This window comes from Alligator sinensis, unplaced genomic scaffold, assembly GCF_000455745.1.
Source record: "Alligator sinensis unplaced genomic scaffold, ASM45574v1 scaffold455_1, whole genome shotgun sequence".
In the NCBI taxonomy this organism is placed as follows: domain Eukaryota; kingdom Metazoa; phylum Chordata; order Crocodylia; family Alligatoridae; genus Alligator; species Alligator sinensis.
The window spans coordinates 1106544-1134436 of NW_005842142.1; the positions used below are offsets into that span (position 1 = coordinate 1106544).

Consider the following 27893-nt stretch of genomic DNA (forward strand, 5'->3'; position numbering starts at 1 on the left):
GCAGTGAGATGAGAAGTTAAGATGTTGGAGTTAGAAGTAATAAAGGAACGTGCCAGTGAGTAGAGTAGCCCAGTTGTGTTCATGTCAAAACCCAACCACACCATCTGGTTTTGGATTGACTTTCGCAAAAATCAGTGAAGTTTTAAAATGTAACGTACCATATGTCCAGAATAGATAAAGCAGTGGAGGGAATAGGTAATGCAAAGTACATAACCATCCTGGACTTGACTAAGGGATACTGGCAATTTCCTTTGGATCCAGCATCTTGGGAAATTACAGCTGTTACAACACCATGAGGGCTCTACCACTTCAAAATGCTACTTTTTGTTTTACAACAACAACCTTGGCAACCTTCTAATTTTTAATGGACAAAATACTGCACCCTCATTGGGTATATGCAGCTGCCTATCTGGATGATGTGGTAACAACGCATGGGTGTACCAACTCCAGTGGGTGAAAGAAGTGTTACAGGTGATACGAGCAGTGGGTCTGACAGCTAACTTGGCTAAGTGTAACTTGAGGTATACCAAGACTAAGTATCTGGGATATTTATTGGGCAATAGTAAAATCAGCCTGCTAGTTGATAAAGTATAGGTCTGGGTGGAAGCACTGATGCCAACAACCAAGAAGCAGGTAAAATAATTTCTGGGATTGGCCAGCTATTCATCTCATGATTGGCAGTCATCACAGCAGCACTGACGGAACAGAGCACTGCAAAGAATTTAGTGGTTGCCCAAATGTGAGACAGCATTTGAGGCAGTAAAACAGCTACTATTCAGTGCACCAGTCCTAAGCAGCCCAGACCTAACAAAAGAGTTTATATTACAGAACAGGGCCTCAGAGAGAGGGCTGGGTATGGTTTCCCCCACCAAGAGTCTGAGGATGGAGAATACCCCATTCTGTATCTCAGTAGGAAACTCCTTCCCCAAGAGCAGAAGTATGCTATCAAGAAAAGAAGTGCCTGCAATTAAGTGGCCTGATGCTACTTCAGTTTCATTTAGTAACTGACCATGCCCCTTTAATATGGCTTAACACCATGTGGGAGGCCAACCCCCAGTAGATAAGGTGGTATCTGTCTCAGCCTTTGATTTCAGCAGCCTTTTGATTTCTTGATATATCACTGCCCTGGTTCAGCACATGCAAATGTAGACTTCTTCTGAGAGTGTGGGAGGGGTGGAGGATTGAGGAAAGGGAAGAGTACATCTCAGACTCCACTTCCACGCTGGGAAGGGGAGATGCGTAACCTGGTACATGGCTCAGGGGTGGGAGCCCAGCTGCAGGGGGTTAATAAGTAATAGCCTGCCTGCTCAAGGGCATGGGTATTGGCAACACGTAGAGGGTGTATGCAGGAGCATGTGCACCCCCTGAGATCAGCCGTGTACCCCTGGAAGCTCCAGCTGCAATACAGGAAGTGCCCCCAGAAGTTTCGCCACTGACTTGGTGATCGGTGCTGGGCTCCCCCGCTCCGGTCGGTGATCTGGTGCCCCCCCAGACTCGGGAGGCACCAGTCACCCGTGGGCATGGGACCAGCTGACAAGGATGATTGCCTGGTCAGAGGAAGTTAAAAGCTCCCAGGAAAGGAAGCTGGGGAAGAAGGGAAGGCCGCAGTGCCAAGGAGGCAGCACAGAGCTGGGATAGCCCTCTCCAGGTCTGAGGAAGGACTGCAGGTTTGAGTTAAACAAGCAATAAAAGGTTATGTGTTTGTTTTGTTATGGATGTTGGTTTTCTTGTGGGGACAAGTTTGCCTCAGGGAAAATAAAAAGCTGAGTGACAACCTGTTACATGGATTGATAATGTAGATTCTCTCTCTCTCAGATTTTTTAAAGGTATTTTCTCTTCTTTGTTAAATATTGTATTCTACATTTTTATTTTTTGTATTGTGACTAATAATACTTTAATGAAAAGCTCATTTGTAAACCAGAGACGTGAGTTTTAAAGAGATTATAGAATTATTAAGTCGCTCTGAAGGAGGGAAATATTTGTATGTAGATGATGTTTAACAAATAAAAGATGACCCACAGCTATAGAAAATAAAGGGACCCAGGAAATAGAAGGATATGTGGTCAGATGTAGCTTAAGCAAACTCATGGAAGAAACTATAACCTGAGTGGAGTTACAATTGGACTATGAGGAGGCGTGGGAAGCCAGTAACAGCAATAGAAGGTGGGGTGGGAGGCTTTTGCCTCTTATTCTTGTTCTATCTGAAGTTAAGAAAATAAGGATTTAAGGTTAGAAGCAGGGAAATGATTAATGTTTGCAAAACTCCCAGAATGGTGGCAGGCAGACTAAATGTAGCATATGTGGAAGTGGAGAAACTCTGGGGTCCAGAATGTCTTAAAGATTAATGGACTTCAGAACAAAACTAAAGCTAATGCTACATGTGGTGGTAATAATTTCTTGTTTCTCTTGGACAGCTTTTAGATAGCTGGTGGGATTAAACATTTTCTTGCTTGTTTATTTCTAGATTTTGCCCCCTCCCTGCTGGATATTTTATATTCTGTCAGGTTATTCTCTGTATCCCCTCTTATAGTCTTGGCTGCATCTAACAATATCTACCAGGTAGTATGTGTCTGCAGAACTCTGCATTTTTATTAAGGGTTATCAAGGCCTCTGTTTAAGTAGGCCATTGAAAATCCTGAATCCCTGTATCAGTTCCTAAACACTGTTATTAGGCTGTCACCATATAAGGTAAGAGATACCTGAAAGGGTTCCTTGGATTAAGTATAAGGAATACTGGGAATGCCAGAATATTGTGGTAACATTATCTGCTTGCTAATTCTCTTTCCTCAGAATTTTACCTTTACATCAGATGCATAATATATGCAGTTTGCTTACCTCCCACAGCCTTTACCTCATGACACATGTGTGTACATGCACATACTCACACTAGGGGAAAAAGCGAGGAAAAGAATTAAAGGTATAGTTAGTTTGCGATCTCAGAAATTCAAACTAAAGAGATAAAACTATACATATATGTGGTGCCACTGAAATGCAGCTTCCTTTGGAGTTAAGGACAGCAAGCTATGGGCCCAAGGCATTCCACAGACATTGCTGGAGGATGAAAATTTTGATCAAAGATGCCAGTGCAATTCTCTACTCCTATGAAAAGAGTGGAAAGGTGTCATTATTTTGACACTTAAATTCACTTTTAGCTTATATTAAGTTCTCCAAAGTGTGCTTCCTGAAGTCCCTAAATCTTATGGGGAAAGTATCAAGCACTTTCAGCAAATCGGTTTACTTTTTTGTTTGATATCTTTCCCATTTATTTTCTCCTTTCCCATTTCCCTACTTACTACTTAGGCTCTGACATTCCAGGTGATTATCGATAGCTAACAGCCAGAGTTTTGATGCTAAACTCCTTTGAGACTTAAGACAGTCCCCAAATCTTTCCTTACAGCTACTTAAAATTTCTGTATCAAAGAATGTGTAACTACTGCACTTCCCACCTTGCCACTCAGGTGTATAGTGGATTAGTTTCTTTTACTGCTATATACTAATTGTATTATCAAAACCTGATGTTCCTATGACTTGTTAGAAACCTTACCATTTCTTGTAGGAGTGCCAAAGAGGAAAAAATACAAATCTTGGCCAACAAATGTGTTACTGGTCTATAGATGAGATGTTTCCATTCTAGGCATCGTGAATAGCTGTTTGTGGGTTAGGATCAACCTGCCATTCTCATATTGTTAAACAGCAGCTCCCAGCTGGCTTCTGGCTAAGTGGAAGGGTGTTAAAGACTGCTGATTTTTGGATAACAAAATGTTAACATATATTCAAGGTTTTCTGCCTGCATTATGTATGTAAAGGAAAACTTGAACACACCAACAATTTCCACTTTGGACAAAGAATTGTGTAATCATACAGCAGTGTGCTGAATGACTTAATTTAAAGGGATTTTATCCAATTTAGAGCTAATGAGCTCACTAGATAGCATCTGTATGGAATTAAGGGACAATAACAAAAAATCACATCAGAAATTAAGTCAGCGATGTTAAGAAGTTAACGGTATCTGTTTTTCATGCCTTAATATAAGATATCTTCCCCTTTCATATATTTTTGTGATAAATTCTCCCATTCCGCAGTTCCTCTCAAACTGTCCAGAACGTTCTGTGAGCCTATTTTAGAAATAATCAGAAAATGTTTGGCATTTAGGTTTAGTTTCTCCTCGCTTCTAAATTGTTTGTGTTTCCTGAATGTGGTAAAACAGGGTGAAATAAGAACAATCCCTGCTAGTGGTGCTGTAAATTAACGAGCAGAGAACAAGAATTAGGAGGGAGGTCAGCAGAAGAAGCGTTTGCTTCTATATGTTTGAACTGCCTGTACCATACCATTAAAGATATTCCCCTCCCCCTTTGGATGCTTTCAGGAAAGGATACAGATAATCACTTTTCTGGAGGCAAGATGTCTGAGGAAGTCTACACCTGCCTACCCTGCAGGGAAGGATGTTCTTACTGCACAGATGATGCTCCCTGCTATGCACAGGAGGACAAGTATTTACGGCTTGCTATCATCTCATTCCAAACATTCTGTATGCTTCTGGACTTCATAAGCATGCTGGTAGTATACCATTTTCGCAAGGCAAAGGTAAACACAGAGATGTTTTCTTTAATCTTTCTTCCTACTGTCTTACAGACACACTTGTGCTTAAATAAGGTGCCTCCAGGTTGAATGATCAACTTCTCAACCAAGCAGTGCTTTTTCTATTTGGATTTTTCCCCCCCACACAGGCCAATATATTCTGCCATGGTTGCTTTACTGTAGGCAATCAAATCCATATTTAAGTACTTGAATAAGTGATCTTATTTTTAAAAGTGCAGAGAATGTACCAGGTCTCACAGAAGTCAGCTGATCCAGTACTCAGTGGGTGTGAGTAATAGCTGTTAGGTACTCAGCACTTCTGAAAATCAAGCCACTTATCTAAACACTTTAATATGGATTTAAGTATGAATTTAGGCAGTAGAGTTTGAAGATACTACTATCTTAATCTGTTTCAGCATGTTGGGAAGAATGTTTGGTTTAAATATTTTTGGGACATAATTGCTTGAAAAAGCAATGTTTCCAAATCTGTAGGAAGTTTTAATTTGGTTCCTTGTGTAATGGATTTTGAGTTGAATTTTTCCTGTACCCTAATTTAGTTCTCAAAGACTTGTGTGCATACAGTATGTTACTTTGTTTAAATAGTTTCAACTACTTTCCATAAATAGAAAAGCATTTCTATTATGGCTTTTGTTTTATTTTACTGGGTTTCTTTTTTACACTGATGATCACAGAGTCTACTTCATCTGACAGTTTTGGTGTTAGAAATACATATTACCATCTTCAAGACCCTAATACCCTGTTTGGAAATGCAACATCAGTTGTAAAATGTTTTTTTCTTTCTTCAGTCTCTGACTGTTCTTGCTTTTACTAAAATTGTACAAGTAGATTCAGATTACAGCCTTTATTGAATTTACAAAGTGTCTTATTATGAGAAGTCTGTTCTGGCTATCTGTTTCCCCTTTTACTGTAATGTTATAGGGGCTTGTTTTTTTTAATGGTTGTGTTAAATAGACAATATCACTAACAGAAGCATTCCTCATGGATTAAGCTCTGTCATGAAGCCTGCAAATGAGTGAACAAAGGTGGATTGTATCCCATCCAACTAAATTTTTTTTTGTTCATTTCTAAAATGCATAATAAGTTTGAGTTTAATAAACAGCATGATGACAAATAAGATTGGGGAATTGTAACCCTTTCATATAAATGGTACAGATCAGATGAGAATGAACTACACGTATGTTGCTGTTTTTATAATATAGCATTACATGTGTGTAGTGATCCCTGGGTTCAATAAATAGGTATACGTGAATAAGAAGAACTAAACAAACTTTACTTGTGGGGCAGTTGGTAACCTCTGCAGATCATTTACCTTTCTGTAACTCACTAGCCTAATTGAGGGATCATCTCCCAATTCCCAACTTCTGTAGCCTTCTAAGTAAAGGAGTGTCCCAAAAGTATAACTTCAGTCACTACAGTATGTCTAGACTTTTTTTTGGCTGCGGAGGGGAGGGGGCAGGACCTGGTTTCATTCATCCTGGTACCAGTGAAATTGCATTTATAGTAGTGCAGAAATTGGAGGTTTTTCAAAAGTTAAGAGCTGAACAGGATCGGAATATTTCATATGAAAGAAAAAAAAGCAGCATCTGTTGTCCTCCCCACTTTTTAAATTCCTTTCCATTTGTCCTAATATCTCATAAACCAGCAGAAAAGGTCACAAGCCCAGTTTTGTTTTGTATTTTTTTTCCAGTGTGCTACCTTTTTACAAATTAGGCAAGTCAGAATGCCATAGAAGTCAGATATGAAACAAGACTTTTTTTTCCCCCAATACGAGACCTTTTGTCTTTTGAATGTTCTATTTTTGTCACATTGGGTGTAAATAGATTTCATTAAAAATTTTTTTAGATTAGAAGATGGGGTTTTTTTGCTCTAAATAAATTTCTTAAAATGAACATTATCCAAAAAAATAGCAATGAATTGGTTAACAGGCATTTCCGTTAGATTAATGTTGTCAATGAGGAGAAATGAAAAATGGTATCCCATTGCTTCTCATGTCACTCAGTTGAATTTTCTCTTGGATTCTTTTATATGTCCTTTTATCTTGTTGGTACAGCATGATTTTTAAAAAAGAAGAAAGATCTTGTGTGATTAATGTGAAATGAGAAGCTCTATGAAAGGCAAACATACTGCGAACAATGATAATTTGCATAAGAAAACTGCTGGAGATATTGGATAATAACAGAAAATTGGAATGAAAAGAATAAAATTGGTAGTGAGCCATATGCTCTCTGCCAAGGGGGGGAAAAGTCATGGAAATGAAAGAAAAGCTACTGGAACATGGAATATCTAGATTCTGAGAATGTAAAGGGGTTTCTCAAACCATAAGTAAAACAAAAATATATTAATGTTGAGGGTGGGGTATAAAACTCATCATATCCACTGAGGTGGGTGAGTATTGGAGGGAAAGCTTTTTCTGATTCTCAAAGATCCTGGAGGCCCTCTGGGTTAAACTCTGTGGGGAACTCGGCACAGGGGACACAATGGTAGGAGTCTATTACAGACCTCCCACCCAAAATCAGGAGCTTGACCAGGAGTTCACCAGGGAATTGGCTGAGGCCGCATGCTCCCGGTCCACGGTTGTCATGCGAGACTTCAACTACCCAGACATCTCGTGGGAACAGTGCTCAGCTAAATCCAAGCGGTCACGAAGCTTCTTCTCATGTGTGGATGACCTCTATCGGATACAAGAAGTCTATGGGCCAACGAGATGTAAAGCACTGCTCAACCTAGTACTGCCAACCAGGGACGACTTAATCGGCAACCTAACAATCGATGGGAAGCTGGGTGACAGCGACCAATAGCTGATTACCTTCATCTGCCATAAAGCTGGCAAGACAGTCAGCAATACAGGAGTCCTCGACTTCAGGAAAGCTGACTTTGACAAGCTCAGGAGACTTGTCAGTGAGGCCCTAAGGGACCATGACCCCAGGAGGAGGGGAATTCAGGAAGAGTGGCTACTCCTCAAGGAATACACAAGCTAATGCTATTCCGTCTCAGATGAGAGGCAGCAAAAGGGCACAGCAGCCCCCTTGGCTCTCCAGGGAACTAGTGGACCTCCTGTGGCTAAAAAGAAAGACCTACAAAGGATAGAGGACTGGATCCACCTCCAAGGAGGAATATTCTTCAATGGTCCAGACCTGCAGGGAGAGAACAAGGAAAGCCAGGGCTGTGCCTGAACTTCAACTAGCTACAAGTATCAAGGATAATAAAATGTCCTTTTTTTAGATATGTGGGGAGCTGGAGGAAAAGCAAGGGCAACATCGGACCCCTGCTAAACCAGAAGGGACAACTGACGACTGACGCCCAAGAAAAAGCCAACCTACTTGTAACAGGTATCCGTTCTGGACTGACCTAAACGTGGCCTGCACACCTGTTCCTGGGGCAACAGCCCACCTACTCGCCTGCTATGCCTAGTTGTTAATTGATTAATTGGTGTTAATTAGCGGGAGGCTGCCCTTGTACTGCCCCGCTGCCAGGGGGCGCTATCTGCGGCTCTGTTTCCTCCCCTACACCACAGTCCACACCTCACCGATGGAATAGATGTTATGTCCCATCCTAGTTACAATCTGGCCCCTTTTTGTCCTCTCTGGGCCTACTCAGTCACGCCGCCCCCTCTCTGGGGCTCCCCAATAATGCCCCCTTTCCTGGGGCTTCCCGGCAACTGCCCCCTCCCTGGGGCTTCCTGGCAACTGCCCCCTCCCTGGGGCTCACCACGCCCGCACTAGGCTGGGCCCACACCTGCACTGGGGCTTCTCAGTAACTGCCCCCTTCTCTGGGGCTTCCACCCCTCTCAGGGCGCTCCTCAATACTGCCCCCCCCTTCTCTGGGGGCTCCTCAGTAGTGCTGCCCTCCTTCAGGGCTCACCGCAATGCTACCCCCCTTCTCTGGGGTGAACTGCAATGCTACCCCCTTCTCCGGGGCTCACCATGGCAGCACTGGGGCTTCTCAGCAATGCCCCCTTCTCTGGGGCTTCTCAACTGCCCCTCTCTGGGGCTGGGGTCTATGTACCCCAAATGCTGCGCCCTCACTGGTGCTCGGGTCCCCACACTAGTGTGAGTCCCCTATGAGGCCTCCTCCAACCCTTAATAGCCTCACCCAAACCACCGGTGATAAACAGCAACACAAAATGCAAGCCCATCGGCTAGAACTTAAATAGAAGCCGCCCGGCCATAACAATGCTCAAGCCTATCGGGAAATACTCCACCCCTTCCATGAGAGAGAACTCTTTCCTCCGTGGTTGCTGACAAGGAACTGCCTCTGGCCCCAGCCCCTAGGGTTTATAAGGGAGCCAGGCCCTGCCCCTTCTGGTCAGCTGACCTTCTCTGGTTGCCCTGGCAACCCACAGCTGGGCTCTTTATTCCCTGCTAGGGCTTCTTCCCTAGCAGTTTCCCCACTTTGGGAGCAGGGCACCTCAGTGCTCTGTGACACTACTAAATGGGTACTTTGCATCAGTCTTTCATCAATCCCACGGGACACCTCTGCCCATTATGGGAAAGGGAGGCCCAGGTGAGGGACATTCCTTGCCCTCCATCAATGCTCACCTCGTGAAAGAACATCTTGAGAGGCTGGACACCTTCAAGTCAGCTGGCCCTGATGATTTACACCCCAGGGTACTCAAGGAGCTGGCTAGCATCATAGCTCAGCCCCTGGCATGGATCTTCAAGAACTCCTGGCACTCTGGTGAAGTGCCTGAAGATTGGAAGAAGGCCAGTGTGGTGCCTATCTTCAAGAAAGGGAGGAAAGTGGATCCGGCAAACTACAGGCCCATCAGCCTGATCTTGGGAAGATCTTGGGAAGATCTTGGAAAAAATCATCAAAGAGGCCATTCTCAATGGACTGGCCGATGGCAACATCCTGAGGGATAGCCAGCATGGGTTTGTTGCGGGTAGGTCTTGCTTGACCAATCTTATTTCCTTTTATGACCAGGTGACCTATCACCTGGACAAGGGAGAGGAGATTGATGTTATATATCTTGACTTCAAAAAAGCCTTCAATCTGGTATCCCATGATCACCTCTTGGCAAAACTGGCCAACTGCGGCCTTGGGTCCACCACGATCTGCTGGCTGGGGAATTGGCTCTGTGGTCGAACCCAGAGGGTGGTGGTTGACGGAAGTCATTCGTCATGGTGCCCTGTGACCAGTGGGATCCCTCAAGGCTCTGTCCTTGAACCTGTATTGTTCAACATCATTAATGATGTGGACATTAGAGTCAGAAGAGGACTGGCCAAGTTCGCCAATGATACCAAACTTTGGGGTAAAGCATCCACACCTGAGGACTGGAGGGCGATCTAGGCTGACCTTGACAGGCTCAGGAAATGGGCGGATGAGAACCTGATGATGTTTAACGCCGAATAATGCAAGGTTCTCCACCTTGGGAGGAAAAACCTGGAGCATCTTTATAAGCTCGGCAGTACTATGCTGGCTAGCACTATGGATGAAAGGGACTTGGGGGTCGTGATTGACCACAAGATGAACATGAGCCTTCAATGTGATGCTGCTGCTAGTAAAATGAGCAAAAACGCTGGCTTGCATCCATAGATGCTTCTCAAGCAAATCCCAGGATGTCATTCTCCCCTTGTACTAGGCCTTGGTGAGGCCGCAGCTGGAGTACTGCGTCCAGTTTTGGGCTCCACAATTCAGAAAGGATGTGGAGAAGTTTGAGAGAGTCCAGAGGAGAGTCATGCACATGATCAGAAGTCAGAAAAACAGAACTTAGTATGAGAGGCTGAGAGCTTTGGGACTCTTCAGCCTGGAAAAGTGCAGGCTAAGGGGCGATCTGCTGGCCACCTATAGGATTATCAGGGGTGTTCACCAGGATCTGGGGGAATGATTGTTCACCAGAGCCTCCACAAGGGATGACAAGGTCGAACGGTTATAAACTCCTGCAAAACTGTTTCAGGCTGGACATAAGGAAGAATTTCTTTACGGTCTGATCCCCCAAGGTCTGGAATAGCCTGCGATTGGAAGTGGTTCAGGCACCTACTCTGAATGGCTTCAAGAGAAAATTGGATGTTTATCTTGCTGGGATCCTGTGACCCCAGCTGAATTCCTGCCTGTGGGGCAGGGGGATGGACTCGATGATCTTCCGAGGTCCCTTCCAGCCCTAATGTCTGTGAAATCTATGAAATCCCTAGAATGGCATTTTTTTTCCTATAAGGGCCAGGGCTAGGTATTGCTACCATTTTATAATGTTCATTGCTTTTTTAAGTTGAACAAGTAGGTAACTGGAAGTGAGGAAATAGCAAGTAAGGACCCCAATCCTGCAAAGATTTATTAACACATGAAATATAATTCACTGTAATCCTATCCTTATCTCTTGCACATCCATGTAATTGCTGGTCCCAAACCCAATAGAAGGTAGAGGGTTGAGCACATTGCAAACTGCTTAGCTCTGCTTAAAAACAAACGCACACAAATCACCATTGGGTACAGAAACAGGATGAGACTACAGTCTCTGCACAGAGTAATGGTAATTTCTTGGTTTGCAGGAGGGTTCCTCCTAAGAGTCAATATCAAGAGGCCAGGAAAACCTTGACTGGAGTCTGGGGCCAGGGAGGGGGGTTAAACCCACCTTCCCCCAAGTACAGAGGTGCCCTGCCCTGCTAAACTGACTGCTGGCTGTGGCTGTGGACTATTAATCCCAGGGGCACCCCAAACCAGGAAGAGGAAGTGAGGAGCAACCTTACAGAGTTCTGCGTTTGTGATTCTGAACTGCAAATCCCAGAGACCTTGAGGGCAGCAGGAAGAGAAAGCGAACACACAGCCTGTGTTGGCTACATGCCAGAGAGCCATGCTTTAGCATCCCCTGGCTTCTGGCCACTGAAAGTATGTTGCTGCATTTCCAGAATCAAAAGTAAATGTCTGTTCAGGTGTTTCTCAGTTTAATCTCTGAGGTTTAAACTAACCCGCAAAGACTGAATTGATTCAGCCTTGGGCTTTTTGACTTTCTGTACCTAGCTGAGAGGTGCCATATTTTTTAGGCACTGTTTACAGTAAGCCTTCCTAGAAATACATCCTGCCTGCAGAGGGATTAGTATATGTCCCTCTCCCCCCTTTTTTAAGATGTCTAACTATACTATTAAACTAACAAACAATTACAAATTCAGTCTAATTTAACTCTTTACTTGCTTAACTCAGCCTAACATGTTTTGATCAGTCTCTCCTGCCATTTCAGCAATATGACTGTCCTGTATAGCAAATCCTCTTTATCCATGTTCTTGTCTGTTCTGTTCTGTTTCATGGCCACTAACTGGATCAACTTATTGTTTGCAATTTTTTTTGTTTTCAGTCTATCTGTATTGATCAAGTTGTCAAATACTTTGAGTAGATGTCTATGATTTTTTTTAAAATTTGGCCTTCATCTGTGATCTTGGAGTATAAGTTAATCCTCTTTGATTATTGTGTGTTTAACTGGCCAGTAGGGCTGTGTGAAACACTATCGTTTTGTTGACATCCATTTCACCATTTTGAAGGGACAGTGTTTCATTTTGTCATTTAGTTTTGTTTTGAAGCATTGTCTTGTTTTGTTTCATCGACACTGATGAAACAAAACGAGGCAGCAGCAGCTTCCCTTCATCCAGTGCAGAGATCTGGGGGCTTGCACCCCTGGGAGGAGTCCGGCACAGCCCCGCAGCCCTCCCAGGGGTGTGGGCCTCCAGATCTGCACCCCGGATGAGAGGAGACTCAGGCTGCAGCAGTAGCAAGCAATCTTGTCCAGTGTCGGACACAGCCCGTGCCCAGCATCAGTCCCAGGTGGCAGAGGCAGCCTGAGCCTCCTCTCATCCGGGGCACAGATCTGGGGGCCCACATCTCTGGGAGGGCTGCAGGGCTGTGCCGGACTCCTCCCGGGGGTGCGATTTCCCCCAATCTCTGCGCCAGATGAGGGGAAGCTGCCACTGCTGCCTCAGACCGGTGCTATGTGCTGCCTGGGCCCAGCGCTGTGTGCAGCCCGCACTCAGCATCGGGGTCCATGGAACTCAGCCTTGCGGCGGTAGGCAGAGTGCAGCCTTGGCTCTGCCCACCTCTCCTCGCTGAGCTGTGCTCCAATCAGCTCTGCCAGCCCTACAGAGCTCAGCCCAGTGGCGGGAGGCAGAGCACAGCACTGGCTCTTTCCACCTTCCACCTCCAGTCTGCTCTGTGGGGCTGGCGGAACCACTCAGATTGCAGTGCCAGCTCTGTCAGCCTCCCACTGCCAAGCTGAGCTCCATGGGGCTGGCAAAGCTGATCAGAATGCAGCCCGGTGGCGGGAGGCAGGCAGAGCTGGCAAGGAGGCACAGTTGGGAAGCAGGGAGAGCCAAGGCTGTGGTCCCCACCAGGCTGAGCTACATGGGGCTGCAGAGCCGTTCGGAGCGCAGCCCTGGCTCTTCCCTGCCTCCAACCACCAGGCTGCTTCGAAGCTTTAAAATAAAACGAGGGCACTCAAAATATTTTGAGTTGTTTCAGTGCTTTTGTTTTGTTTCAATTTCGCTGTTTCGAGCTCAAAATGCATTGAAACAGCTTCAAAACAAAACACTTGTGAAACTTCACCTACTGGCCAGTGTCCATCTTACCAAATTTGCACAGAATCTGTTCTTTTAAAACTGTTTTTAGCTGGTCTTGCTCCTATATTTCAATATTATATCTGTTTGTACTTTCCCATTCTTATCCACACCATCACAGACTCCTTTTTTGCCTTTTGTTATTGTTTCATGTCTAATAACTCAGTGTTTATCCTTTTATACAGGGTTTCAGCACATGATTTTCCACATTTGCAGCAGAACAACTCTGTAGTTTAATGATCGATGTTTTGGACTTGTGGATTAGATGAATGGCATGGGGCTGATCCCCTGGTGTGATTGAACCCTGCATGCTAGGATCAGACCTTACCCTGCCTTTACTTGCCTGGAATAGGCCCTGGGGTCCCATGCTTCCCCTGCCCAGCCCCATGGATCAGGATCAGGATCAGGGCTTTGGGACACAGCACCAGGCCCATGCATGGGGATCAGGGTTCTGGAGCCCTGTGCCACCTCTGCCTGGCCCCACATGCTGGAATCAGGGTCCCATACCATCTCTGTCTGGCCTTGATTTGGGCTCTGGATCCCCAGCCTACTTCTACCCTGCCTCACTCACCAGGATTGGTACCCACACTGCCCAGTGTTTTTGAACTAGTGCATAGGTCCATGGACTACAGGGCTCCCCACATATTCGTGATGGGTCTGAATGATTTGGTGCTAGGGGCTAGATTTTACCTGTAGGTGAGGGGTTGATCACCCCTGCTGTAGTTCATTAGTGCTGATTATAGATCTTCTAATGCTTTCTTGAATAGGGTTTCTTAACTAAGGCTAAGAATATTACTTTTTCCACAATGCAAACTCCACATTCTCTTAATCTATTGTCTTGAAGGTTTCTGGGCTTAGACATCTCTTGATGAAAGCCGTATGCTTTAGGCAAGTCCAGTGATTCTTTATTCATGATTTGTGATCCATTGTCAGTGATTGTAGTTCTTAGAATTCCATGGCATGCAGGTAGTTTGAATGTTACTATAGTTTGACCAGTTGTTACTGCTGTTATCTTCAAGTATCACTCCTTCTGGAAAATTAGCATAGGTGTTTACTATAATCAGCTGATCATGTTGTCTTGTCCTGGAGTATCACTGTTCTTTTATTCTAGGCAGCTTGGTACTTCTCACACAATCCACATCTCCTCATGTCTTCAGTATCACATTTATCTATGGCCACAAAACAGCTCTACTCTTTGATTTAATCATTCTCAGGTGCCATTCATATATTTGTTCCAAAATTTTACTACATATCACTGTGGGATCTAAAATCCATGTTCCCTTCATGAACACTCCTAACATCACTGAAAGCTGCTTTTTTTTTTTTTGTTGCATTGAGAATGTGCAAATGAGAAATGTTGATTTCCTCTCCTCCCCCCGCCCCTTCACATTGCTGGTATCACTTCTTATAGTGCTTCATCTCTAGCTCTCCTGTCACTAGTTCATCGTCTATGCTTGGAGATGCATTTACTAAGTTCACATATGTTTGTAGTTCAAGATCATCAGAATCTTGGTTGTTTATTCCATATGGTCTGGAGAGGGCATCTGCCATCCTTAATGATGTCCAGGTTGGAACTCCATGTCTGATATATCATACTTCACTCATTTAAGAAGTAGGTGTTGTATCCTTGGTCTCTTTTGAGTCACAGGACTTGGCTTGGAGAGGCTGGCTCTGACAACACCTATGACTGATTCTTTTGTTTCTTGGTCCAGGTATGCATCTCATTTGAGTTGGAACAGAATGTGGGCCCAGTTTGTGCTGCACTGGGCTGTGGAGGGAGCACACTAAAAATGGATGGTTACTCCTAAATGAGCTTTTTATTGGGAGGGGGTTTCAATCGTTGGTGATATGCATATGGTTACTAACAAATGTTTCACTGGGCGGGGACACACACTTTTGTTTTTAACTTTTTTAGAATTAAGTTTTGAAAAGTTTAAACCTTAAACTCTCTCTCTCTCTCTCTCTCTCTCTGAGTAATTTATCAGCCCCTATACACAGGGCCATTTAGCATTCCCCTTGATGCTCAAGGGTCATGTGTAGGGGTTATGTGCAGTCTGTCAGGATTGGTAGTAGCCATTTTGAGTTAGCTCTCTCATTCGGTCACCCAGCACACCATGCCTTCCACTCCTGGTACCACATAGTAACTTTAAAGAAAAGCTGTATGGTGAAGATGGCTCTTTATTATATACAGAGTTTACATAAAGGACTATTTAGAGAGATGAGGTTTTACCACTGCTGTACAGACAGCCCTTGTTCCTGTTCCCCAACATCAGGAATCATATACTGCAACCCTAAGACTGTAGAGGTGGCCCACTTCTGGACATTATTTACAGGATGACTTAGTCATGTAGCATTAATCAAAGCACATAATTCTACTCTTCCATACTGTGCACTGACTGCTAAACCAGTTCCAGATCTTTGGTTTTATGTCCAAAGCATGACCTGTGCTTTAGTCTGTGACTAACCACTTGTCCCACTGCAGTTTTATAAGAATGCTGTGCTTTATAGAGCCTAATCAAACTTGAAAGATCTGAGTGCAAGGCTATCTCAGTAGAGGAGCTTTGGCTATAAAATTACCAACTGCCAGACTAGGTGGTGCCCTAGTCTTGTAACTTTCAGACTGGTTATAAACATATTAGTATCATTTAGATATTTTTGTAAGTTATACAAAACAAAGATAATAAAGACATTTACCTTGTATATCAGACAACACTTTCTAATAATTAGAGCTTTTAATATGGAAAACCATTGGTGTTTTTCTGAAACAACCTTGAAAGCATTATCTTTTCAGAAATGAAAACTACATTGGGCAAACTACTAGAATGTTTTGTAGCCTGTGCTTTACTATCTTTGGTCCCTAAGAGTTGTGTGAGCTCCCACTAGGGAACAGAGCTGTACAAGATGGATTCTAATAAGGCTTTCTCATTGATTCTTAATGTAAAGCTGAGTGGATTCAGGGCAGCTGCACTTAACTGAATTTCCATTTGGATTTATGAAAGAACATTTATGGATCTGCCATGAGGGGACTTCCTACTGTATCAGCAAAATAGCAGCAACATTATTTATTTATCATGCTAGAACTTTGTACTACTACTCATCACCATACCATATGAGCACCTTTCATGTAAAATCAATTGCAACAATATAGTCCCTAAGTACTCTTTATGGAATCTCTGGCACTTTTAACTTTTATAGGGTCAGATTTCTATTTGGGCTTGTTTTTGGTTTATTAGTTTGTATAATATATATTATGATAGGGGAGGAGAAGGCAGTTTGAATACTGAAGATTTAGAGCAAACGGTCAGACTTCTGATTTACTGATCTCCTCTTGCACATTGTTATGTAGCTAGGTCTCCTCGACACAAAACGCTTTATCCTTGGCTCTGTGATCAGCATTGCCCAGAGGGAATGCTACTGTCACGAGGATTCATAGATTAACATTTGTTCTCTGATGTAGCTAGGGTCTGCTGTGCAGTAGGAACACTGTGTCAGTCTGTGTATCCATGTAGTGTTTCTGTACTCTGTGTCTGTCTGCATAAACACTTCTGAAAATGAAAAATAAGTTGACAATTTTTTTTAATGTTTCCTGTAGACAGAAGGAGGTAGCTTAGAGTGATATAGGGGCAAGAAAACAAATATGAAGAGAAAATAGAAAGAAATATGTATGATATCAGATGCTTCAAATAATGAAACCAAAGCAAAACAGTGTTTTTTCCCTCTGAAATTATTCAACTTTGTGATATATAAAATGCCCCTAGAATATGATAATTCACTTTTTATCAGCTTTATAAAACTTGTAGTTGAAATATTCAACTGAATTGGGAATGCTGGGCATGTCTACATGTGCAAATGATGCTGGATGGGTTTATTCTGCAGTAGCTTACTGTGTAGTAAACCGACCCTGGGCAGGCAGGCATCTACATGAGCAGGTATTTGGGTGGAAACTTGTTTCTACACTGCTTGGCCCCTCTGCAGCAGCCAGGGGGAGCTCCAGGCTCCCCAGGGTGCTAACCCAGCGGGGAGCACGGAGCACAGGGCCAGCTGCCTTCTTTTGCATAGGCGACTCGTAGGTGGGATACGGGGGACAGGAGGGCACATGCTGCGATCCACTGCTGGGAGAAGCCCCCATCCTGGTTGTGCTCCACTGGTGCCCCTTCAGACTTGGGAGGCACCAGTCACCCATGGTCTTCTGGCAGGGGCTGGGAGATTGCTTCCTGCCCCTGGGAGCCACCTGCTGCCAGGGTGGGCTCTGGTGGCACAGCCTGGGCCAGGACAATGTCCCCCTGCTCCAGTAGCAAGGAGCTCCTGGCCCCAGCTACCTTATCAGGGGCAGGGGAATTGAAAACAGCTGTGGGGGAGGGGCAGGTCTCAGCCCCCTGCCCCAATCCACTGGTGGGGCAGCTAGCAGTGGATTGGAGTTGGAGAGCTGGGACCTGCTCCTCCCCTGTAGCTCTTTCCAAGCCCCATACCTTGATTACCCAATTGGAGCACATGGCTAGGACCTGCCCCAGACCGGGACAGTTCCCGGCCAGCCCTGGGCTGCATGGAGAAGTCTGTATGTGCAGCCCAGAGCTGGCTGGGAACTGTTCCATTTTGGGTAGTTTCTAGCCAGGTCCAAGCTGTACATGCAGACTTCCCTGTGGAGCCTGGGGCTGGCCAGGAACTGTCCCAGTCTCAGGCAGGCCTCAGACAGCTCCAAGCTGGGTGGGGTACTCTCCCCATGCAGAGTGTTCCCAGCCCCAACTCCACAATCAGAGTGGGGGCTGGGAGATTGCTCCTTGCACCTGGGAGCTGCCAGGGCAGGCTACACTACCAGAGCCTGGGCTGGGACAAAGTCCCCCCGCCCAAGCAGCAGGGAGCTTCCTGCTTCCAAGGCAGGGGGATGCTGTTCCAGCCTGAGCTCTGCTGGTGCAGCCTGCCCCAGCAGCAGGCAGCTCCCAGGGGCAGGGAGCAATCTCCCAGCCCCTGCTCCAATCATGGAGCTGGGGCCAAGAGCTCCCTGCTGCCAGGGCAGAAGGACATTGTCCTGACCCAGGATCTGGGGGCAGAGCCTGTTGAGCCCCAGCTCAAGTCTGGGATCGTGCCCGGTATGCAAAAGCCAATAAAGATACCAGGGGTGAAAGTATAAAGATTTATTGCTAGCAATACAAGGTGCAAGCGGAATAATTTCACGTAACAAGCACACAGATTCTTAATTCTAAGCATCTTTTATACAAGAGTATTGGACCTTCATAAGCATTCTTGTTTGCTAATTGGTTATAAGGGAGTGACGCAAGGAGTTCTTTACTGAGCATGTCTCTATACCTGTGTTTTAGCTATGTATCTCATTTCCATACATGTATGTTTCATTAGCATACTTTCTCCCCACCTAGGGGTGTGAATCTTAATATTTAAATCAGCTGTTTGCCCTAGTCCTCTGATTCTGCTTTTGTTTTCAAGCCTCCTTTATCTAAGACTGTCTCCTCCTTATCATTGCAGATGGGCATTAGTTACATAACAGAGACTTTTGCTTGGGCTTTGTGTAGTGGTTTCTAGGTCAAACCTGACAAGCCCACCCCAGCATTAGTCAGCTCCCGGGGTCAGGGAACAATTTGTCGTACACAGCTGCCTGGCTGACTGGGAGCAAATTTTCTCCTGGCCAGCCATCTACATGTGCCTTGCTGTGCAGTAACTGCTCGGCAGTTAATTTGCTACCTGCATTTGCTGCACAGTAAGTCTGGACATGTAAATGGTAGTGCTTACTGTGCAGCAATTGCTCTACTGTGCAGTAAAGCTTCTCATGTAGATATGCCCACTGTAGAGTATACAGAGGTGCAGAATATTCCAACTAAAATACATGTCTCCTGCCACCTCTTCTCTCCCTTAACCCTATTTGAGACCAAAAGAGTATTTTATTACCAGTCTCTCCATCAGATTAGTACAATATGGAATGGTTAACATAAATTCAGCTTGCCATTTCTATGTGGATAACTCCGTACCTCAGACCAATCCCCTTGTCCCCAAGCTAAATTCTTAGCTTGTTTCTCTGGCATCTCTTCATGGATGTCTATGTGCCTAAAACAGACTCTTAAAGCACATCTATGCTGCAGTGATGATTTGTCCTAGCCAGGCTGCTCCCCAGGGCCTCCTTCCCACTCACTCGTGCACACACAATGCAAACCTAAAATTGCTGGTGGGCTAATTCTGGGAGCTGTCTCCAGCAGCTGCTCTCAAGCATCTTAAGGTTGGTAGAGATTGGTTCCCAAGAATGGTCTCACTGGCACACTTCTGGATTTAAAACATAAAAGTAATGAAGTGGGAGTAAAAATGGTCCTGCTGGGACATGTTGCCATCACAATGTAAATGACTCCTTAACGCCCCTCAGTCCCACCAACTCCTCTTTGCCATGATCTTCCAGAATTGCAGGCCAGACCACCATTCTGACTAGTGCTTACACCTCTGTAACCTGGACATCACCTTAGACCTAGACCTCAGTGTAGGTTCTCACCTCCAGGCTGCGCCTAAATGTTAGAGATTCTTACTGCACAACACCTCTAATATGCAGCCTTTTGTATTAATTTCCACAGCTAAAATCCATGTCTAAACCCTCTTTATCTTGTCTTTATGGCTACAACATCCCTTGTTCTGGTCTTGACAAATTTTGGCCCATTCATGTTCACCCTGAATTCTGCTTCAGAGATCATTTTCTTAACTCAGCATTTTGACCGTGTCACCCTTCCTATATTGTTTCCTGACTCCCTCTTCTATATCACAACCAACGTGAGCTGTTTGTTTTCATCTTCAAGGACTTATATGATTTTTCTCATGATTTGTCTTCACTACTTGAAATCTCCCATTCAATACTGACAGGTCAGCGCTAGCCTCTACCATCCAGCTGTTAAATTTTCAAATGTGAACCTGTTATTCTGTGCCTATGCCTGTGTTTAGGGGGGGTTCGCCATCATCACCCAGTAAGCTGTACTTCAAATTCCTCCTTAATTCTCCTTTGCCATAGTACTCACAAATACTTAACTGTGAATAAACTGCTGATGGGCAGGAAGACAAGAAATTGCCCCTGTATAATGTTATCTTGTCCTTGTACTCCTTGCCAGTCTGTATCCCTTCATTGCCTCTTACCTTATGCTTAAAGTATAAGTTCCTTGAAGCAAGGACTGGCTATTCTGTGCTGGTATTATGTTTAGGGTGACTGGAGCTTTTAGGTGATAAAATAATGCAAATGTATTATAATAGCATGACATAGAGCTGTATTTTCTTAAAAAGCCCCTATGGTTTTATTCTCAGTGAAATGCATTTTCCGGGCTCTAAACATTCTAATAATGGGTGGGTTAGTCTTATAGGCTGTGTCCCCATATGCAGACATGTGTAGTTTGTGGCTCCACAAACAGCATATGTGGAATATTAAAATGTGGCAAAATTTTCTACTGGTAGCAAAAAAAAAACCCTGGAAAAAAGCAGCACAGGCTACAATATCGTGTGCCAGAATAAATGGAGGCTTGGTCCTCCAGGTAGAAACTCTGGAGGAATCTACTCCTCCATTTGTGCCCTGGCTGCTCCAGCATGCTGGGAGCCAGGAGGAGCTAGGCAAGAGCCAACCAAAGTGGTACACAGAGTCCTTCAACAAAGTGAAAATGCAGGGATGTGTGCTGCGGCACAAAGTAGCGATACAAATTTTTGCTAATGCAGGTAATGCTAACGCATGCCTCTGCACATCTGGACATGGCCGGCCATAGAGTCCTACTTGAAGGTTCAGAGTTTCCCAACCTAACCTAAGCTAAAAAATTATTACTTCCCTGTTTTTTTAAAGACATTTAGCTCTTGTACACAGAACATGAACCAAATCAATTACAATTAAATCTGAAATAGTCAAACTGAGGATTTTTGAGTAAATTGGAAGTTGAAGAAAATGAACTTGCCCATTAGTGTCACCTCAGCAGTGACTCTTGATCTTTTCTTCTCCTTCCCCACTATATATGTTAATCTTATTCTCACCTTTCTTCTTGAGCCATTGAGCATTGCAATTAGTTTGTTTGCTCTCTTTTATCATAAACTGTCGGATTCTCTATGATAGATTTACAATTTCTACAGACTGTCTCAGTAAGCTTTGGTTACTTGCAGTAATAAGTGATCCCATGTTGTATGCCGAAGCTGAAATTCCATTCAGGAGTTCTAAAGCTGTTTGTAAAGTCATTTAGCAGAACATTATTAATGAACCTGTCCCCAGTCATTGAATTTTGGTTTTTGTATTCAGTCAAGAAACTTGTTTATTCCATGGTATCTGTTTCTGATAAAATGGTTACAGGTGTAAAGGTTGCATTTTAGTCCTGGAAAACATTAGCTTTACATTTGTATGTCACTAGCTTCTCACTAAAGGAGAAGTCCAGTGGAATATTCGTTTATAAGGAATGCATTATTTTGATAATCTTATTATTAAATAAGGTTCTTAAATATATTTTATGGCTGTAAAAGTGAGAAACTGAATTTCCAGCTCACTTGATATGACTAATTTTTTCCACCTGATTTTTTTCCCCCCCATAATCCATGTGATTGATGTCTAGGGACCAGCCATCCAATCTGAGTTTATACCTATATTCGTAGAAGGGAGGTATTGTTTTAGAATTCAGAGTCTACATGTTACAAAACAAAAAGCAAAACAAAACAACCCCCCTCAACCCAAATCAGCACCCAACCCCCGCCCCCCAACCAAAACAAAGCAAAACAAAAAAACAAGCAAAGAATATTTTTTTGTTACATTGACATATACATCATCGTCCATGTAAGTGCATAGCCTTAGGTATGAAAAACAACTGTTCACTCACTTGGGTATGTACTTATCCAGACTTAATATAAACGATACTTGTTAGTTGTCCAGTGCTGTGGTATTGGCATCTCTGAAACTGCTGATTCTTATAAAAGATTTTAATATTCATAGCTCTGCCCAAATGTGCTTAACTCTTAGCCAGCACTGTGCAATCACAGTGATGATAATTCATAATAATTTTTAGTTGTTTGTTTTTTGCTTTTTATTCTGTGCTACATGTATATTGTCCTTTTTGAAGCCAAATTCAAGAAGGGACATCCTTTATACATATACTTAAGTCATGCTGAAATAATGGAACAAGCAGCTTTTTAAAATTGAGCATATGTTGTCCTGCTTAGGGATGAACTTAAATACAAATTTAAATATTTCTGGAACTGGAACCTTAGAACACGGCTAGTTCTTAGTACTTAGATGCTGAAATCTGAAGTGCTACATTAGGCAAAGTGGATTAAAATCAATTTTACAGGTATGTATTGTATTTTAAATATTGTGGTGGACTTTTGTCTTTTATGTCCTAATATCTTTTCTATTGTTTTCTGTTTGCACATGAAGATACTACTAATATTGGGGGCAGATGGATTTTTGAGAGACTTCATTATATTTTTAGGAGGTTCTTTCCATTCATAAAAGATAGAGATGGAAATTGTAACAGTATTGCTCATGAATTTTCATCTTGAATCATATACAGGTGCAATTGATGACCCTTTTTTAGAATGGAAATACTTGCTACAAGATTGCATTTTCGTTATCAGAGTTTTTGCTTGAGCTAGTGTATTTTAGGTCTTTATATTGCAGATGTTGTGGAGCTGGTATGGAACCAGAATTTCTGCTTCAAAATGTGGAACAACTTATCTTCATCATAATACACCATGACAGGTTTCATTACTTGTATAACAGAAAGGATCAAGGGGCAGGTGAATTTAAGAAGAAAGTGTTCAGGGATTTCTTGGTTTTCTGACATCTTGTGCACTTTCTCTCTTAATGAGATTGGTTTATGATTGATGGCTGCTTGCCCTTTGCTTTCTCTTCATTTTTTTCAAGTAGAAAGTAAATGCAAGAAATATATTTTATTTGGATGTAGAAATAGGTAGTAGCAGAAGAAAGATTGACCTCTGCCTATTTAAAAAAAAAAAATGAAAGACATACAAGGATTATATTTGTTGGTTTCAAAACTGCAAAAACTTCCAAAAGCCAGGGAATCATGACAAATTTGCCTATATAACTTGCATGTCTACATATAATTACATATGCAAGCCTCTGAAAGTCTGGTCTTTGATTTTAAACTGAATGTAAATGCAAACATTAAACTGTTAGAAAATGCTTTCAAATTAACATTTTAGAGAGCAATTAACCACAGTGTGGTATGAAACTGAGCCGAGAGGCAGTGAGCAGTAAGGTTTATTTATATAGTTCCTTTCATCGGAAAGGATCCCAAATGGAACATTTTGCAAACTGTTTTAAAAAGTACTGTAAATATAAACTATTGATATAGATATCATCTAGGTAGACAGTGAATGAGACAGCTGCTTTCTGGCTTTAAGTTGGTTGACAAAAAAAAAAGTAAGGGTCAGATCCTGAAACAGGGCTTGGATTGGCGGGATCCTAAATCCAGCATTGCAACCCAGCAAACCCTACTCAGCAGCTACTTAACTCTTGGGGGTGCTTCAACTCATTCGGGGCCTCTTGCTTTTTAACTTGAAAAATGTCCAGGCATCTATGGGCATTTGGGGGGAGGGGGGCAGCAGCATTTTAGTGTGGCTCCGAGAGCCACTCTGAAGTGCCTGCAGTGTTTCAATTATCAGCATCCCCACACTTTAACTAAAGCTGGTTCAATGAGCTTGTATTAAAGCGCACCCACTACCATTTTGAAACACAGGGATGCTGATACACAAGATGCAGAGGCTGGCTGGAGCATGCTAATTAGCATGCTCCAGCAACTTGATTAATCAAGTCTGCTGGGTTAATTAATCAAGTCTGCTTGATTAATGCTGGATTAATCAAGTCTGCTCCAACACGTAATTACAGCACATCAGAGAAGCCTCATGGCATGTCTGCAGGCACCCCTATAGTTCTGCCTTGCGTGAATTCTTAAAACTGCCCCCTTCTGAGCAGCTGTGCACTTGACTCCTGCCTAAGCCCTAGAGGGATCCAGGTACTACATGGAACAGAACCTGGGCCCCACTCTGAGAGACATGCTAAAAGCCCAGCTAGTGTACATTGACAGCATTAAGCCACAGGTACTTTTATTCAAATTCCGTTGGTAGAGAAGGTGGTATCACTACCTGTTCCTTATATATCCTTACAGCACTCACCCAGGAGGGTGGAAGGCCTGGACTCTAGGCTGGGAGTTTTTGACTGGGGTATGTTGATGTTCCTGCCAGTACTTGGGAAACCCAGAAGTTCCTAGTAACCATGTCTGCCCTTCCACTTAGTCATACTGGGTGCATCTACATAAGACACTTACTGCAGAGTTGCCTAATTAGCTCCACAGTAAAGTGTTGCTGTCTACAGGAGTGGTGCTATTAGGGCAGAGTAAACTAATTAATTCTGCCACAGGATAGTCTGCCCAAAGCAAGTACTATTCTATGGTGGAGTTATTTACTAGGGCTGTGCGAAAGAGCACCATTTTGTTTCGACTTCCTTTTCACCATTTCGACAGGACAGTGTTTCATTTAATTTTGAAGCACTGATTGTTCCATTTCATTTAATTGAAACTGTTTAGCTGTTTCAATGCTGTTTCAGCATTTCGCCATAAGCTATAATGGGGAATCATGAAACTGCCTGTAACTTTGTCACTTCTTTCCTGATTCAAATGAAAACAGCAGAGAGGGTAGCCCCTCAAATGTCAAGGAGTTAGGTGCAGGGGGTTCTGGGAAACTGCACCTCAAGCTGCTGACAAGCAAAACTTGTGACTGTGTGTGTTAAGGCGTGCCCTCACTGGTGCTACGGTGTCCACATGACTCGGTAGTGTGCCCCAATGAGGTCTCCTCCTTCCCTATAGCCTCAGCTCAGTCCACCGCTTTAAATAACGAGTAATAAGTAAGCAGCACAGTAGCACTAGCAGCATCGTAGGCAGCCAAACTCTCACAGAGCCTTTCTTTCCTTTCCTCCAGGAGCTTCTTCTCCAGCAGCTGCCAGAGAACTCTTCCTGCCAGCCCCATCACTGGAGCTTAGATGTGCCCAGGGCCCTGTGTCCTTCTGGTCAGCTGACCAGGGGCAGGTGCTACGGGTGTTGGTTTAAGGACATGGCACTGGCAGACAAGGTTCTTTGGGTCAGTCTGGTGTCTTTTAGTAGACCAACTGAATAGTTAGAGAAATATATCTTAGCAAGGTTTTGAGTTGAAAAACCCTTCCTCAGGCTGAGGAAGCACCTGCAGTTGGTGTGTGTGATGTTCCTGGATGGAAGGAATAGTAAAGAAGCTGGAGGCTAGCGTGCAATGCAGGCAAGAAAGTCAGTGAAAATGGAAATAGAGGTGTCAGGGAGTGAGGGACAGGCTGAGGTTGGTAGGTAGGGTTTTTTCAGCAATGAGAACTGTCTTATAGTCAGTGCACTTTTTCTGTTATTCCTTCTTTTGACACAAATGGCAGAGCTGTTTAATAAAAGTGAGAAAAGTATGTGTACCCTTTTTTTCCTCTCTACTAGGTTTCCATGGTACCATGTTGTGTATAGCTCACAGTGACATGTGGCCCTAGAGAAAACTACTGGCTTGTTGGAATGTTGCCAATGTCTTTTCAGTTCTGGTAATCCAGTGATACAGACTATGGCAGTTTATGTATTGAATTATTTTAATGCCCTTTCTGCACTTCTTTCTTTTTCCTCCTCACTGCAAATACCTGGAAATGCAAAATGCTTGCATTTGTATGTTGAGATTCAGAAATGTAATGCTAATTAATGTGACTATATTTCCTGAATTGCCCCAGATAGCAGAGAATTGAAACATGATATGTTTCAAGCCTGTTTATCCATCACTTTAGCTTTTTGTTTTGCTTTATCTGATGCAGCTTAGTTATATATGTTTATTTTTCCTGTGCAACTAATTGTAGAATTTACTTATTACCTTGAGAGAATATGGACTTTCCCTTTCCTAATGTGTTTTGCTTCAGATTTTGAAAAGAGCAGGCATGGTTACTGCCTTCTGAGCTATAGAGACAGTGATTGATTATTTATCTTGGAGCCTACTGACATAATTTTCGATGTTATGAATAGCTCAAGCACTGAGCAAATCCCAAACTAACATTTTTGCTTCACTAAAATCAGAAAGACTAATTCAGTAAAAGTGCTTAGATAAGGCCACAGGTAGTGGGAGAAGAGGCAGAAGATAAGATGGAGAGGTGCTAGTGAAGATGCTTGCATAGTAATTACTTGTAATTGGACACTTAAGAGCTGAACTCTGTGCTGTTTACTCCTACCTTTTCTAAGCACTTAATTGACTTGCATTTGTTTGAAGGAGAAAGTTTAAAAATGTAGATGATGCAGATCAAAAAGTACACAACTGAAAGTTTGAAGGACAAATACATCAACTTGACACGCATTGCCCCTAGCTGTAATGGAAGAGTGGTGGCCGCAGAGAGCAGCTTGCCATCCCCTGAGGCTCTGCTTAGTTTTGCAGAAAGAAGAGTACAAACAACCTATTTCAGCTGCTGCTGAAAACTCCTTCATAAATCCTATTCCAATTTGCAAATCAGTTGCAGGGGAACTTGGTTGAATCATGCCTTTCCTTGCACCTTTATCCTGCCCAGTACATTCACTCCTCTTGTTTCCAGGATTGATGGGAATGGGCAGATGGTGCAGGAACCAGTTACCCTATATATAGGCACCTACTGAATTCACAGTGGAAGTGCTGCTCCCTCCTGATCAGCAGGGAAGCTAAAACCACATCTTTAAATGTGTTGCTGTTTTTGCCTCCCTGGCAGTCAGCAGCAAACATTAGGGCTATCCATGGCCTCTCAGCCAATCAGTGGTGAGAGGCAAAAACAGCACCATAATTAAAACCGTAGTTTTTGCCCCCTCTCACTTATCAGGAGTGAGCTGCAAGTGGGGTCCCTCCACCAATCAGCAGAGGGAGGAGGAGAGGCGGTGCAGGGGAACCTACAAGATTAAAGGAGTCACAGAGCACCCCACTTCCACCATTAATTAGTCCCTACCCATATCTTAGTGGACTGGAGAATTTGGCTTAACATTTTCAGCAGACCTAACCTTATATAGAAACAGGACTATTTTATGTATTGTATGCAGTAGCTCAGTGCATCCTTGCGTCTGGTTTGGAGAGTAGGACAATGCAATTTTAAAAATCAGTGAGGTAATATTATTAATTCTTTAATATGTATTAGACACCTTAAAAAGCTAAGTTGATTATTCAGGTATTAGGGCTAAACATATTCAGAATTGGAAAGTTCTGAACAAACCCTAGGGCCTGTTGTGACAATCATCTGTGACTCTGACCTCTACTATCTTGCTTAATGGCAGAGAATTGATAGCAAATGGAGTCCATACAAGCATTTCCTCTTAGAAGAGAAGCCTACTTCCCACTTCAAAGCATTTTGAGTTTGCCATTGCTTGAAACAATTGATCATGTTGAGACACTTCCAGCTTCACCAACAATGTAGCAATCTCCTGGACCCCTCCCAGTCAAGTTTTGAGGTGGAACATAAAAGAGAGATGATACTTGTAAAGCCAATAAATAGTCTTTTTTTTACAAGGGCAAAGGAACAATAATTGATACATTCCATCATGTAATAGTGATGCCCTACCTTTTGAGTTGTGGTGGTGGGGGTTGTGAAATCCCAATGGGAGGATGTCATCTAAGAATGACAATAAGTGTTCACTCCTCATTCTCCACAGACCTCAACTGAGGTGATTGATAAGGAGTCATTTGTTCCTGCTGTGATCAATTTCTATGTGCTAGAGGAAATATCAGAAATACATGGTGGCAATCGGAAGA

General features: G+C 43.4%; 1 protein-coding gene across 1 annotated transcript in view; it reads left to right on the plus strand.

Moving 5' to 3' along the window:
- Window positions 1-27893, plus strand: part of GPR158 (G protein-coupled receptor 158) — a 401429-nt gene that overhangs the window by 194685 nt on the left and 178851 nt on the right. Inside the window, exon 5 of the mRNA XM_006025370.3 lies at window positions 4367-4584. Within this exon, the coding sequence (XP_006025432.1) occupies window positions 4367-4584 (218 nt within the window). The remainder of the gene's footprint in view (window positions 1-4366; window positions 4585-27893) is intronic.